Raw genomic sequence first — 14,248 nt, forward strand, 5'->3', positions numbered from 1 at the left:
TCAGAGACTTCAAGTCTGCCCAGGTAGGTACAAGTTGCCCTTTCCCTGGGACAGGTGAAAGTTCACAATAAATAGGGGTCATAGCAGAGTTCATGGATAGCATGAAAAAGGGAGAAGGAAGATGGTAGAGTTACTACTTCATGATCCCATCATGCAATCTGGTGGCCTGCTTCTTTATGGGGTAACATAGACTTCTCTCTCTTGCAATTAGTCCCTAGTATTTTAATGTTTCAAAGTGGAGCCAACCATTCTACTCATGTTGATTTCTTTAGATCCTTTAACATCTGCATCTGTCCTCGGATAACAGTCTTCACTGTTTCATTTCGGAAAGTGAGGATGAAGGGATTGAGAACAGGGGTTAGGATGGAAGTGACTAAGACCACCATCTTGTTGAGTTCCACAGAGTGAGCCTTGCCAGGCCGAACATAGACAAAGATTGTGCTGCTATAGCCAATGAAGACCAGGATGAGATGGGAACTACAGGTGGAAAAGGCCTTTTGACGGCCACTTGCAGAAGGAATACGCAATACAGTGGTCACAATATAGGCATAGGAGACAAGCGTCACTAAGAAGGAGCTAAGGACAAAGGCCAAAGACAACATGAAGTCCCAGAACTCTAGGAGGGATGTATCTGAGCAGGCTAGCTGTAGCAGTGGGGCATTGTCACAGAAGAAGTGGTTAATGATGTTGCCGTGGCAATAGGAGAGCTGCACCCGAGAGAGAACAGTTGGCACCATGGCCAGGAAGGGTGCTGCCCAGGCTACCCCTGCCAGACGGGCACATACTGCCCAGCTCATAAGGGTGCCATAGCGTAGTGGGTGGCAAATGGCCACAAAGCGGTCCAGAGCCATGTCTGCCAGAATGAGGAAGGAAGTAGAGCCAAAGGAGAAGTAGAAGTAGAATTGGACCATGCAAGCGGTAAAGGAAATTGTCTTGGTGGAGACAAGGAGGTCTGAGAGCATCTTGGGCACTGCAGTCATGGTGACCAAGATCTCCAGTAAAGCAAAATTTCCCAGGAAGAAGTACATGGGGGTGTGTAGGTGGGCATCAACTAGGACCATAGCAATGATGATGGCATTTCCCATGAAGGCCAAAAGATAAAGTACCAGGAAGGGTCCATAGAGCAGCACCTGCAGCTCACCAAAGGTTGAGAAACCCAATAGGATAAACTCAGATGGGTGGCTTAGATTTGCCATATCCCAGGCCAGGGTCACCCGTACTGAAAGGAATAGAGAGATGTTAATAAGGGGTTTGGAGGGAGGGAGGGAAGGAATTTTCAGAGTAACTGTGAAAAAGAAACAGAGATGGAGAGAAGTAAACAGAAAAAGGACACAAAAGTAAAAGAGAAAAAGAAAGGAAAAAAGAGAAAGACATGCAAAGTTAAAGAGAAACATGCACACATAGAGAAACAGAAGAAACAGAGATGTGGATATACAGAGAAATAGAAAAGTGGAAACACAGGGAGAGAAAAGAGAGGGGGAGGGGTAAGATAGAAAAAGAAGAGAGAGCTAGTGCGAGAGAGAGTAACAGAGACACAAAAGCAATGACAGAAAAAATACAAAGAGAAAATGAAAAAAGAAAGAGGGGAAGAGATGGACAGGGAGAGAGAGAGAGAGAGAGAGAGAGAGAGAGAGAGAGAGAGAGAGAGAGAGAGAGAGAGAGAGAGGAGTAAGGGAGGGAGGGAGGAATAGAAAGAGACCAAGAAATAGAAATAGAGAACAGAATTTAGGAAAAGAGAGATAGTAAGAGAATGAATGAGTCAGAGCTGCCTCAAGAAAACTGCATGTCTGAATTAGATTTAGGGATTGTTTATAGTTATTTAAGGATCGTATTTCAGTAGCTAACCTCATGCATTCTTGTAAGCATCTGTGATGTGCTTCTGTTGTTATTGTGGAAATTCCTTCTTATTTTAAACTTCTGATGTCAAAGCTACCTAGAGCTATGGAACTGAGAGCAACCAGAATAGAAAAACAATATACAAGAGCTCTTTAGGGTGACCCCACTACTGCCTATTTTGATAAGTTGATGGCTAAAAAGACCTTGGTGTCGTTAATCTTAGAAGCACCCCTGAATCACAAATTCTCTTATACACTTAAAAATAATTTATTTTTAAATGAAAAAAATCTATTTCTTTTCCATCTTCTGCCCTCCCCCTTGAGAAAAGAAAATCCTTGTAATAAATATACATGGATATGCAAAACAAATTTCCTCTTTGGCGATATCCAGAAAAATATGTGTCTCAGTCTGCACCCGGAGTCCATCACTTCTCTGGGAGATGGATGGCATGTTTCTCATAATATACATTTTGATAACTGTGTCCAATTCTTTCTTCCTAATAACATTTTATGCCTTCTACTTTAATCCATCTTTCTGACCTAAAACTCTACTTTTACTCAAATTTTCACGTATTTGTATATGTGCATGTGAATGTGTGAAGCACCATTTTGTCAATTTTTATATTTCAGTTAATGTTATGTTTAACATTTTTATTTTAAAATAAATATTAATAGATTAACAGTTTGCTTATATTTATTAAGAGTCTAAAGCTTTTATTTGTCCTACAATACCCATCAAAGAGCAATAAAATTTTGTAAAGTTCTCAGAATCTAAAATTTTGCGTAACTAGACTCATAGAAATCTGGAGCTAAAAGAGATATTAGCTTATTTTACAGATGGAGAAACTGGAACCTGGGGAGTGTCTTGCACATAGTGAGTTAAAAATAAATGTTTATTGAATTAAATTTAATGTTAAAAGTTATGAAGGACTGAGTATCTTCTTAGTCAAACATATTGTGGAATTAAATATCTTGTCTGTTGATGACACTGAGAAAAATCTCAAACTGATCTTAAAAATTTTTGCTTTTTGTTTCTTTGAGGTATTAAAGAGAACACTGACGCTAGAAAGAAGGCCATCAATATCCCTGGTGTCTCTTTAACTGAAAATACAACAGAAGGGATAATCACTCCCAGAAAGTTGTGTTTGGCTGATAAAAGGTTACCACTAGAAAACAAGTACTGCCCACCTTCATATGTTTACAATTATGACGTAGTGGAAAGAGAAATGGATATGGGGCCGGAACCTCTGGGTTCTTTCTGCCACTTACTACTTCAGTGACCTTGGGTGAATTATTTTTACCTCTCTGAGACTCAGTTTCTTAATCTGTAGAATGGGGGAGTACATATTAGACATTATCTAGAATTCTTTCTAGCTTTTCACTTCTCTGAGTATGTTATTTTATCTCTCTGAGTCTCAGCTTCTTTTTCTATAAAACGGGTATAAAAATACTGCGTCGATGTCACAGAATGGTTGTGATCATCAAATGAACTACTAAACATGAAAATGCTTTGTAAATTACAAAGCACTATGCAAATATAAGATATTGTTAGAGTTACTAATAGTTTAATATAGTCAAGGTCTCTCTCAAGAACTTTGGAATTGATTGTGTGACATGGGTGACATTGGCACAGGACTGTTCAGCATGGCGTTCCCACATCAGAGAAGATGCTGTGCTCTATGAGCAAAGCAAAATTGAAACAGCTCAAAGGAAACACAGGATACACAAGTTTGGAGTATCCACCCCAAATGTTCACATGGACTATTTGTGCCCAACCTGTGGTACAGCATTCCAAACTTGGATTGGCCTGATCAGCCACAGTTGGACACATTGAAACTTGACTCAAGCATAGTGATGTCATTTTGGTCCTCTTCAAGAACGAAGGACAACAACCACCCAATAATATACTGGAGATAATATACATCATATATTACATATATGATGTATATTATATATGTATACATATATAATACATATATGATATGTATAATATATATATAAAAGTTTATAGTTATAGTTTAATATAGCTATGTTAATAGAATTTCTTGCTACAAGGCTAAGGATCAAAGTATAATTAAATCGAGAGTTGGAAGGGATGTCAGAGGCTATCTATTCTAAAGCCCTTATTTTACAGATGAGAAAACTGAGGCAGAAAGAGGTAGAGTGTGACTTGCCCAAGATGACACAGGTAGTAAGTGTCAGAGGCAGGATTAAGAAGCAAGCTAATGTTCCCATTTCCCAGAAAGGGAAGGAGAGGCCTTCAAATTCTTAGAGTAAAGACTTAGGGTTTTGCTGAAACATCATTGAACAAGTTCACTTTCTACAGTGAAACAATATTTAAAAGCGAAGTTCAAGCCTTGACTTGTTATTCATTCCTATATGAAGCAACTCCAGAAGAGAGCACTGGTTTGGGGGATTGAAGCATTCAAGTACAGAGATAAAGGTCTAAATGTCTAAAATGGTCTATCTGAGCCTTGCTTCCTGTAACTTTCAATATCGATTCCAAATGATAACCCAGGCCTTGAGCTAAACTGATTCTTAGACTTGACTGGATTTCCTCCTGCCCTTTAGCTTCGAGCCCACACAGAAGGCTTACCATTCACTCACCTCTGGTCTCCCCAATAGGTGTACCACAGTCTTATTGCTGAGATATTAGGCTCATTGTCCTAAACCAGTGTCTTAGGTGGATCAAAAATGGAGAAGTGAAGTCAGGCTCAGCTGGGCAGACATGAGGGAGTAAAGTCAGGAATAGCTGAACAACTGCTTCTCTACAACACTCAAATAACTGTAACAAAATAAAATACAACTGAAAATGAAAGTGGCTCAGCTTCTCACAGATTCTGCTGAAAGACTCAATATCCTTCACACCAGACTCCAGAATGCCTGCATCCATGAAGGCATAGGGAGGAATGTAGCCCTGTAGGAAGCCAGATGAGGAAGGGTCCCAAAGAGACAACTTAAGGCTCTCTGAGCACTGGGTCCACTTCTGTTCTAACCCACTACTTTCTGTCCTCTTAGGATGCCTTGTGCCTCCATCTATTTCTCTGTTCTTTCTCCATTAGCATATTCCCCATAGAGATGGGAGGGAGAAACTCCCAGGAGATTGGGGAAAGGCCTCTTCCCAGCCTAACTACAGGATCAAGTGCCTCAGAAAGGAATGAAGGTCAAGAAAAGAAGGGGAGAAAGAATTACAGAGATTCACTAGAGTTGTATTGACTATAGCTGCCCTTTAGCTTAGAGCCCCTTCAATGGACTTACCATCCACGTACCTCTGATCTCTCCTGATTGATGCACCACAGTTAATGCTGGCTGGAGGATAGCTAGATCTCATTACTGCCTATAGCCTTACAAGAAGAAGTCCTATTCAGGTTATTCTCTGAGTCAAAATCAGGAAAAAATGGTTGGGAAATGCAATGTGTTTGTATTCCATGTTCCTGAGAGATAAATGACAGCAGTTGGAGGATAGAGTGCATCTCTCTGAAGTCTGGGTGGCTATTTATATGTGTGCTGCACATGCCTGTAATGCATAAGAGCCTGATCTCTCACTCTGAACAAAGCCAGCTGGGCACACATTAAGATGCATGTTAGCTGTAGGAACTTTAGATTATACTTCTCTATGAGCACCTAGGTTGTGTGCGTGCGTGCATGTGTGTGTGTGTGTGTGTGTGTGTGTGTTTAAGAATTTTCATCCTGCATCAATTAAAACTATATGACTAAGCAGAGGGATGTAGAGTCCGCAAGCTGAGAGGTTTGACCTTCATGACCTTTGAAGGGATATTCTTTCCTCCCAATCTGGTTCTATCCTATAGAAGAAATGGGAATATTGAACTACAGGACTGTAGCTATAAAGAACTCCCTGAATGGCTCAGGCCCATGGGATTAATTATTTGCAAGAAGTGAGAACAGCTGTCACGGAAGAGAACCATCTTTCTCCTCCCTTGCATAACTAAACTTTTTGAAAAAGTTGTCTATGACTGATGTATCCCTTTCTTCATCATCTACTCTCTCCTCAGTCCTTTGCAATCTGTCTTCTGTCCCTCACTGTTCTGTCGTAAATGGTCTCTCAAAGGTCACTTAGAAACTCCTAATTGCCAAAAATCATTGGCATCGACACCCTTGATCGCTGTCTCATTCCTTTTCTCCACAATCTGTGCAGCATTTTCCTCCATTGATCTATGGCTTCATGTCCAAACTGCTTTCTCTCTTGGTTTCATGCATACAGCTCCTTTTCCTTTTCTTTGTCATTTGTCCTTTTCCTGACCCTCTGAAGTGACGTTAGAGCACTTCTAAGCTTTACTTTTTGCCTACTTTACTTCTCTCTTTACATTCTCTCTCTTGGAAAAAACATTTCTCCAAATGATCTCAACCTACCATTTCTACACAGGAGGATTAGTTCCTCTCAAGGGGATCTGAATCTTTATCTCTATTTCTGTTATTCTTCTTATCCTCAAGACCTACATCTCTAGATGTCTATGAGATATTTCTATTTGGTTATCTCTTAAATCCAGTGTGTCCAAAGTTTAAGCTTTTGTCTTTCACCAAAATCTTGTTCCTTCTTCTGACTATCCTACTTATGTCAATAATGTTACTACTCATTCAGTCTCTGATGCGTGAAATCTTATCTTCAACTTGTCATGCTCCCTTGCCTCTCATATATCAAGTCTTTTTATTATCTCATTGAGCTATGTCTAGGAGGAGTTGTGGTTGACCTTTTGACCAGTCTGGGGAAGAAACTTGGCCCAAGAGAATAGAATGATGAAACACACTTCCCTGCTCTTAGCAGAAAAGTGAGGGACGAAGAATGCAAAATGGTGCATATACCATTAGAAATGGTTACTAGATAGGTAAGTTTTGCTTTTCTTTGAGGTGGGGCAGGATTATATGGGAGGATTCAGTGTGTGGTGGGGCATACTATAGCTATGGTATAAAAAATAAAAGTCAATAAACTTAAAAAAATTTTTTTAGTTCTAGATGGAGGAGAAAAGGGTCACATGGCTAGGCAGTGTCTGAGGCTGGATTTGAACTCAGGTTTTCCTGACTCAAGGCCCAGGGGTCTATTGCAGTACTTGGTTGCCTAGTTAGCAAACTGAAGTATACTTTCCCCTAATGCAGCAAGGATATGAAATACAGCAGTATTTAGCTTCTCTCAGCTAGGCTTCCCTCCTCTCCATATGGAAATGAGTTTGTTCATCAGAGTAGGATATGGTGAAGAACACAACGATTTGAGTTGTCTTCAGAAAACAACCAAACCCCAGGGAGCTAGGTGGTACAGTGAATAGAGTACTAGGCTTAGAGTCAGGAAGATCTGAGTTCAAATGTGGTTTCAGCCACTTACTAGATATACAACTCTGGGCAAGTGAGTTAACTTTTTCTTGCCTCAGTTTCCTCAATTGTAAAAGAAGGTTAATAGCATCTCCTCTGAAGGCTTGTTGTGAGGATCAAATGAGATAATAGTTTAGCACAGTGCCTTGTTCAATTGTTTCAGTCGTGTCTGACTCTTTGTGACCCCATTTAGGGTTTTCTTGGCAGAATTTCCTTCTCCAGCTAATTTTACAGATGCAGCAACAGAGGCAAACAGGGTTAAATGACTTGCCAATGGTCACATAGTTAGTAAGTGGCTGAGGCCAAATTTGAACTCAGGTCTTCCTGGTACTTTATCTACTGTACCATACAGAAGGAAAGTCTTGGGCCTCCCCATGTTGTGGGTGGATGGAAAAAAGCATTGTCAGGAAAATGATCTTATCACACCATTGTCAATGGGGATCAAGGGTGAAAATAAAAATTCCTCTACTCTTGCTTCATTCTGTAAAATGTGTAAGGGGGAAGATTGGGAGTTGAGTTTTTCCTTCATAACTGGTTCTCTTCTTAATTGTTAGAGTTTACAGCACAGAGTGGATCTAGCTTGGTTTTTTTATGTAGGCCTAAGGGGCACAATATTCTCGGAGCAAATCACTGGACACTGTGTGTTGTCAGTTAACATCAGGTAGATGGAGGAACATTCTCATGCCTCTTTGTCAGGTTATAGGAAAAATCAACATTTCTGTTAACTCCTTTACAAGGGTGTCATGAAAACCCAGAAAGGAGAGTATATCCAGTAGAGGAGGATGTTCAACAGTGGTAAATGCTACAGAGATGTCAAGAAGGAAGAAGAGTGAGAAAATCCCACTGACTTTGTAGATTTGGACAGAGTAGATTATAGAGGGTTCAGAGAAAGGACAGGTAATTGGCGAGGAAAACCAAGGACAAACAAAAGGTATTTAATTTTGGCTGTTATTGGCATAAAAAGGAGAATCAAAGAAGATCTGAAAACATGCAGAACCTGATTGATACATATTTCACTTTTGTTTTCTAGACTAAGGACAAATAGTGTAAACGATAGGCGGGAAATGACATTCAGGTATTTGATATCCAAGATAAGTCAGGAGAGAGTGAGAAAACATTGGGCCACCCTCAATGAATTCAAATCACCTGGTCCTATGGAACTCCATTTTCTAGCATTGAAAGAACAGCATTATGTGATTACTTAGTTACTAGCCAGTGATATTTGAGAGATCAGGGAGAATGGATGAGGTACCACAAGACTGGAAAGCTGTAAATGTCCTGATTTTTTTAAAGGAGATACTACAAATTATAGGCAAGTTTAATTTCTAGGAAAATGCTAGAATTGATCATTAAAGAAATGACTAATGAATACTCAGAGAAAGAAGTAGATCACAACAAGCCATTGGTTGTCCAACCCCCTTATAGTCTGTTCCTTAAGAGCTCTCAATGTGCTGCTGATGATCTAGTTGCCCTAAGGCCTGTGGCTGGCTTGCTGGGTATGGTCTAAGGTGGGCTGTGCTCCAACTCTAGCCCCAGTGAGACAGACTTTTCCTGCTGACCTTCTATGTTATCTTGGGCTAGAAAATTGTTTCATCCTATCCCTTTATTGGTTCTGCTGTTCCAGAGTTCATTTTGAGGTATAATTTTAAAATTGTTTGGAGTGGAATTTGGGAGAGCTCAGGTGAGTCCCTGCCTTCACTCTGCCATCTTGGCTCTACCTGACTCCAGTGTTTGAGGAGAGATGGTTGTCCAGGTGGTAGTGGTGACCTGCCCTGCCCAACATATGCTGCTTCCTGTTTCTCTCTTAGAGTGTCTTACTGGATGGCACTTGGTGGGGATGACTGATCCCTTCTTCACATAAGTTGTTTCCATGGGTAATGGCTGTAAGGGCTGGTCTATAAGCAGAACTGGCTGTCTAGGGAGATGCCGCCTCTCCCAGGGTTCCTGTGCTTATCTTCCCTGATGTTAACATTTGGTTGTTAGTGATGAGGAAGGCGAATCACAGAGTTAGGGACACCTAGCTTCAAATCTGACACATTAGCTGTGTGACCCTGGACAATTCACTTAACCTCTCATTGTCTCCAGATACCTCAGCAAGACTAAGCTTCCGAGAAGGTGTTGCTGGTTTGGATTGGTTGAGGAAGTAGCCTATGCAATGAAATCACAAATTTGGATTAAAAAAACAAGTGGATTTGTAGATTATGGGCATGTTATAGATGTGATTTACCTGTATTTTTAGCAAAGTATTTGATAAATAATTTCATACTCTTGTGGAGGGAAAACAACTTTGTTATCAGAAATTGACAGAGTTATTTCCCTCCTCTTTCATTCTTTAGAATGAATAACAAAACCTGACTCGAACACATCTATCCTACTGTAATGTTAATACAATTTGAAGATCTTTCCCATCCATTAATAGGCCCATGTGACCTGCTTGAGTCACATAGAAGCCTAAATCACCGGAGCCTATGGTAGGAGGAGCTTGCTGAACAGGTAGATCAGGAAGGGATGGAGCAGGAAGAGTATAGGAGAGCTGAGAGGGAGTAAGACAGAGCAGTCAGAGCTGGGGGAGCAGCTAGCATGAATGAGAGAGGAAGTGATTTTGCCATTGTTTGGGGGAAGGCCCTAACAGAGAGGGCAGGCTTGGGGATGGTGGTGCCCCCTGCATTGATAATGTGTATAAATTTCTTTGTTGCTATGGTGGATTTGGCTTTCTGGTGTTTGGATAAGTGTTTTGGTTTCTCCTTCAATGAAGAGAGTGTGTTATATTTTGTGATTCAGAACTATGCTGGTATATTCATAGCAACCATAGCCACTGCTATATTGCATTGGTGCTACACCTACTTAGTCTGAATACACAAAACTTTGTTGTACAAACACTTTTTAGTCACATAGGACCCCATAAATTTTGCACCCAAAAGAGAACTAGGAACTTTCTAGACCAGCTTCCTTATAGGAAAGACTATATTCTGTTTGTCCATTAAAATACCACGGAACGTGGCTAATTGGCTGCATACTCTAAGCAGGACTGAAAAAGCTTTGCAAACCAAATCTGTAGCCAAGGAAATTGAAGCTGCTACCAGAAAGATGTCTTTCTTAGTGGACTAATAAATTTATTTTTCTTTCAGTCTATCCATTCACTTTATTTGACCATCAGTCTTATGGACCTACTGGTTGGGGAGATTCTCCAGAGGATCTCAAGCAACCTAGACTGAGAAATTCCCAACATTGTGTTGTAGAAAAGATTTAGAAATGTGGTCTTGATCATAACACAATTATATTTGTTCATAACTAGTTGAAGGGTACTACTTATAGTGTGATACCTGAGTAGCCAGCTATTGCTAGAAAAACCCTGCCCCCAGCCACTAACTGCAAACTCCAGTCCTGCCGTTTGGCAGGTAATTGAGAGTGTCTTGGGCCCCTAAGACATTTCCAAGGAATGTAAGCTAATTACCAGGAAAGCCTAACGATCTTCCTTTAAACTAACTGAGTGGGCCAGCTGGAGCATCCCTCAGTCTGCCTATGGCCTTGAAGGATGAAAGCCTCAGCCCCAGATATTCTTTTGAATTATGTGACTGTTCCTAGCTCTTATCTCATGAGTCATGTTGTGGGATGTATGGCAAACTGGACACAGAGATCCTGGGTTGTAATTCCAATTGACACTTTGTCAGCTATCTGATATGTTGTATTTACAATCTATTCAGGAGGTTCCTCTAATGTATCATGGTCATAAAAAGTGAAATAACACAGGCTTGCTGAGTCTGCAAAGTAACATATGTAAACTTTAAGAGATAATTAAGCACTGAATCCTGTATGGTCTATATAAACCACCCTCTCGGTTTAAACGTGGTCATTTGCATTGGGAATTTTCCCCGAATGACCGCCGGCTAATAAACTTCTCCATTCAAAACTTATACTCTGTGGCGTGTCTCACTCACTTCTGGTATAACAATAGCATCCACAAGATGGTGGCCCTTATGATAACCTTTTTCAACCCCATTTTTTTCCACATTCTATAACGAGAAGATCAATAAGGTCATTTCAAAATATTGTCAAAGGAATTCTCTTCAGAGAGTCAATAGCCCTCAGAGGAGAGGGTTTGGGGGACAAAAATTAGGTTACACATTTCTAGGAGTTTTAGTTATAGATGTGGGCTCAGGTGGGAGTTTATTGTCTCCTTACCCTTTGTAGGCCCTCTTTTTTTACTATGTTTCTCTAGTCCCTGTTTTTTCTGGAACTATTTTTAATTATATTCTTTTTTTTTTTTGGCTTCACAAATATCTGAGAAACACATTAATTATTTGGAATAACTCAGAATCAAGTACTTTATTAACCTGAGATCAGATCTGGTCATGCTTCCTTCTCTTGGGTATGTGGATGGCTTCTCTTTGTTTTCTAAAGGTTCAACACCCCCACCTACACTTTATTTGTCTAAGGGTGAGCTCAACACCCCCTTAGGCTTTGGCGGGAAACACCTCAAGCTGAAAGACCAGGAATGTGACTGAGCAGGTGAGAAAGACAATTAACCTGCCCCCTAAATTTAGTTTTGTTTCTATCTCTTTCCCAGCTCACTCACCTACATGGGAAAGTACAAGGGGTTAACAGTTGAAAAAGTGGGTAACCCTAAACCCCAGATTATTTAGAAATCATTAGATGAGCAGCTTTTATACGGATAAAGACCAGGACTACTTAAGCCATCAGACAAAGCAAAATCAGAGACAGTCCAGGAGATAAAATGAAGTTTTCAAGGAAAAGATCCAAAGCCTTTGGATCAGAAGGCTTCCTGCAAAGAAAAGATTAAGCTGGAGGGCCTTTGTTAACTAGGAAAATCTTGCCTTGCGGCCTGAAGCATTTGGTTCCTGAGGCAAAGAAACTCCTTCAGGAAATGAAAAGTATTTTAGTCAAGACCCTAGAAAGGAATAAAATAGTTCATTAAGGAAAAGGAGGTTCAAAAAAGCTAAGCATTTTTGTTTGTTTATTGTTGCTTTTCCTAAGGCTGTTGCTGCTTTCATGGCATAAGAGCTGTAACAAAGCCTTTGATTTTCTGAACCAAGGGCAAAGGTGTATAGGAGCCAGCTTTAACAAGCTTTGGAGAGCCCCTGTTAAATTTTCAGTGTGAGCATTTACACCTCAGGAATAAGCAATCACTTCAAATTAGGGCTTGATTTACTGTTTTACTGCTTGTTTGGATTTAAGAAAGTGTGAATAATGCAGCTTAATCTTAAACGTGTGTGTGCCTTCCCCTTTCCCAGCCACCTCTATCCCCAGCCCAGTTGTCAAACATTTACCAGGAAACTCCCAGATTGCCTTGTAAACATTGCTTAAACTCAGCAGGAGTGCAGTAGGAAGCTGATGGAATGAAGTCAACAGCAGATTGGAGGCCTGGCAATGATAGACCAATAATAATAATAACAGCTGGCATTTATGTAACACTTGAAGATTCTCAAAGTGTTTTCCATCCATTATCTCCTTCGGGTCTCATGAGAGCCCTGACTGAAGAAGTCCATTCTCCTTCATTGGAAGAGATGAGCCTGTAACCAAGGATTGCACCTGAAGCTAGAAGCTGAAATGCTCCTGAGCCCCTGCAATGGAGCTATGTTCTGCATAGCCATACCCAGTGGAACGGCATGCAGCAGACCAGAAGCAGTCTAATGGCATTCTAAAAAGTGCCATCAGAAGAGTCTCTGTAGTACTGCTGTTGTACCAGAAGCGAGCGAGACACACCACAGAGTATAAGTTTTAAGTGGAGAATTTATTAGCCGGCGGCCATCGGGGTACGGCACCACAAATCAATGGCAAATGTGTTGGGGTGATGGCTTGGCTTATATAGGATATGGGGGTACAGAGTAAGGGGGAAGAGGAACAAAGGTCCTGGCTGATCAAAAGATTCAGTCAGGTTATCGTACTAGTGGGATAATCTCATTTACATTCCTTGGTGGAGTCACAGAGTCCCAGGGATATCTCCCAGGAAGGGTCTATCAAGTTATCTCTCAGTGGGATAGTCCTATCTATTGACATTCCAGGAAGGAACCAAGGAGTCTCAGGGATATCTGCTAGACAGGATCTGCCAGGTTATCTCTCAGTGGGATGGTCCTATCTATTGACATTTCAGGAAGGAGCCATGGAGTCCCAGGGGTTTGCTAAATACCAAAGATATCTGAATCCATTCTTTCTGGGGGGGGCTTGTCAGTAGCTAGGGGTTACTCAGGGGTTCCTAATTTTCCTTGTATTACATTCCCCACTTTTTTTCTTCATGGGAATTTCAAATCCTTGAAAAAAGGAACGACCTGATGGGGCATAGCAATAAAATTAGGAGGCCAACCAAAAACGCAAAGCAGGGGTGACAGTAAAAGGAACGCTAGGTCGTTGGCCCCAGGGGAAGGCCAGACCTAGTTGGAAGACTCAAGGAGAGTCCAAGGAGCCTCCCCAGGTACTGCACTCCAGAAATTTAAAAAAATGGTATAAAACATCCCACATTTCCCCCTTTTTTTTGGTCAAAGGCAAACTGAAAGTTTCGCCTAAAGACCAATTAAAAGTATGGAAAAGACTCTATTTTCCACAGGGTGAAGTTTTAAAATCCCTATCTAGGTGGAGTCAGGTTTTCCCTTTTCTGTATTGGGACATCCCCAGGGATGGGCAGAAATTGTAAACTAACTGTAAGTAAGTAGAGGGAACATAATAAAAGTTCAGGAAAAACAATCTTGGGAACACAAGGACGCAGAAGGGAAAAAAGCAGGTCTTTGCTCAGGTTCTGGTTCCGGATCCCGTGAGAAAGCTGTCCGCGTCCGGTGCTGTCCTTCTCAGGCTCTTGGAACCGCAGGGCGAGGTCTTCTATAGGCCCAGATGTCCACTCCTCACACGGGGTTCCCAGAACACATGTAATTTGATGATTAAGGTCCCAGCCACGCAGGGCTAAGTTCTGCCTCTCTGGTTCAGATCTAGAAATTCTCAGACAATTTTAACTCACTATAACTTACAGATACTTTACAAAGGGGATATATTTTCACCTGTACCACTATCTTATACAATTTTCTTGTATTAGCATCCAAATTTAAGATCTTATTACCAAAACACACTTAACAGCTCGAACT

General features: G+C 40.9%; 1 protein-coding gene across 1 annotated transcript; it reads right to left on the reverse strand.

The window, feature by feature from the left end:
- Positions 1-254: 254 nt before the first annotated feature.
- LOC118850991 (olfactory receptor 6V1-like) lies at positions 255-1,196 on the reverse strand. Its single transcript, XM_036760594.1, has one exon. The coding sequence runs from the start codon at positions 1,194-1,196 to the stop codon at positions 255-257; it is 942 nt and encodes a 313-aa protein (XP_036616489.1).
- Positions 1,197-14,248: the final 13,052 nt, after the last annotated feature.

This window comes from Trichosurus vulpecula, chromosome 5 (assembly GCF_011100635.1).
Source record: "Trichosurus vulpecula isolate mTriVul1 chromosome 5, mTriVul1.pri, whole genome shotgun sequence".
Classification (NCBI taxonomy): Eukaryota; Metazoa; Chordata; class Mammalia; order Diprotodontia; family Phalangeridae; genus Trichosurus; species Trichosurus vulpecula.

Coding starts and splice junctions, on each gene's coding strand:
- LOC118850991 (XM_036760594.1), bottom strand. CDS start 1,196: ATGGCAAATCTAAGCCACCCATCTGAGTTTATCCTATTGGGTTTCTCA.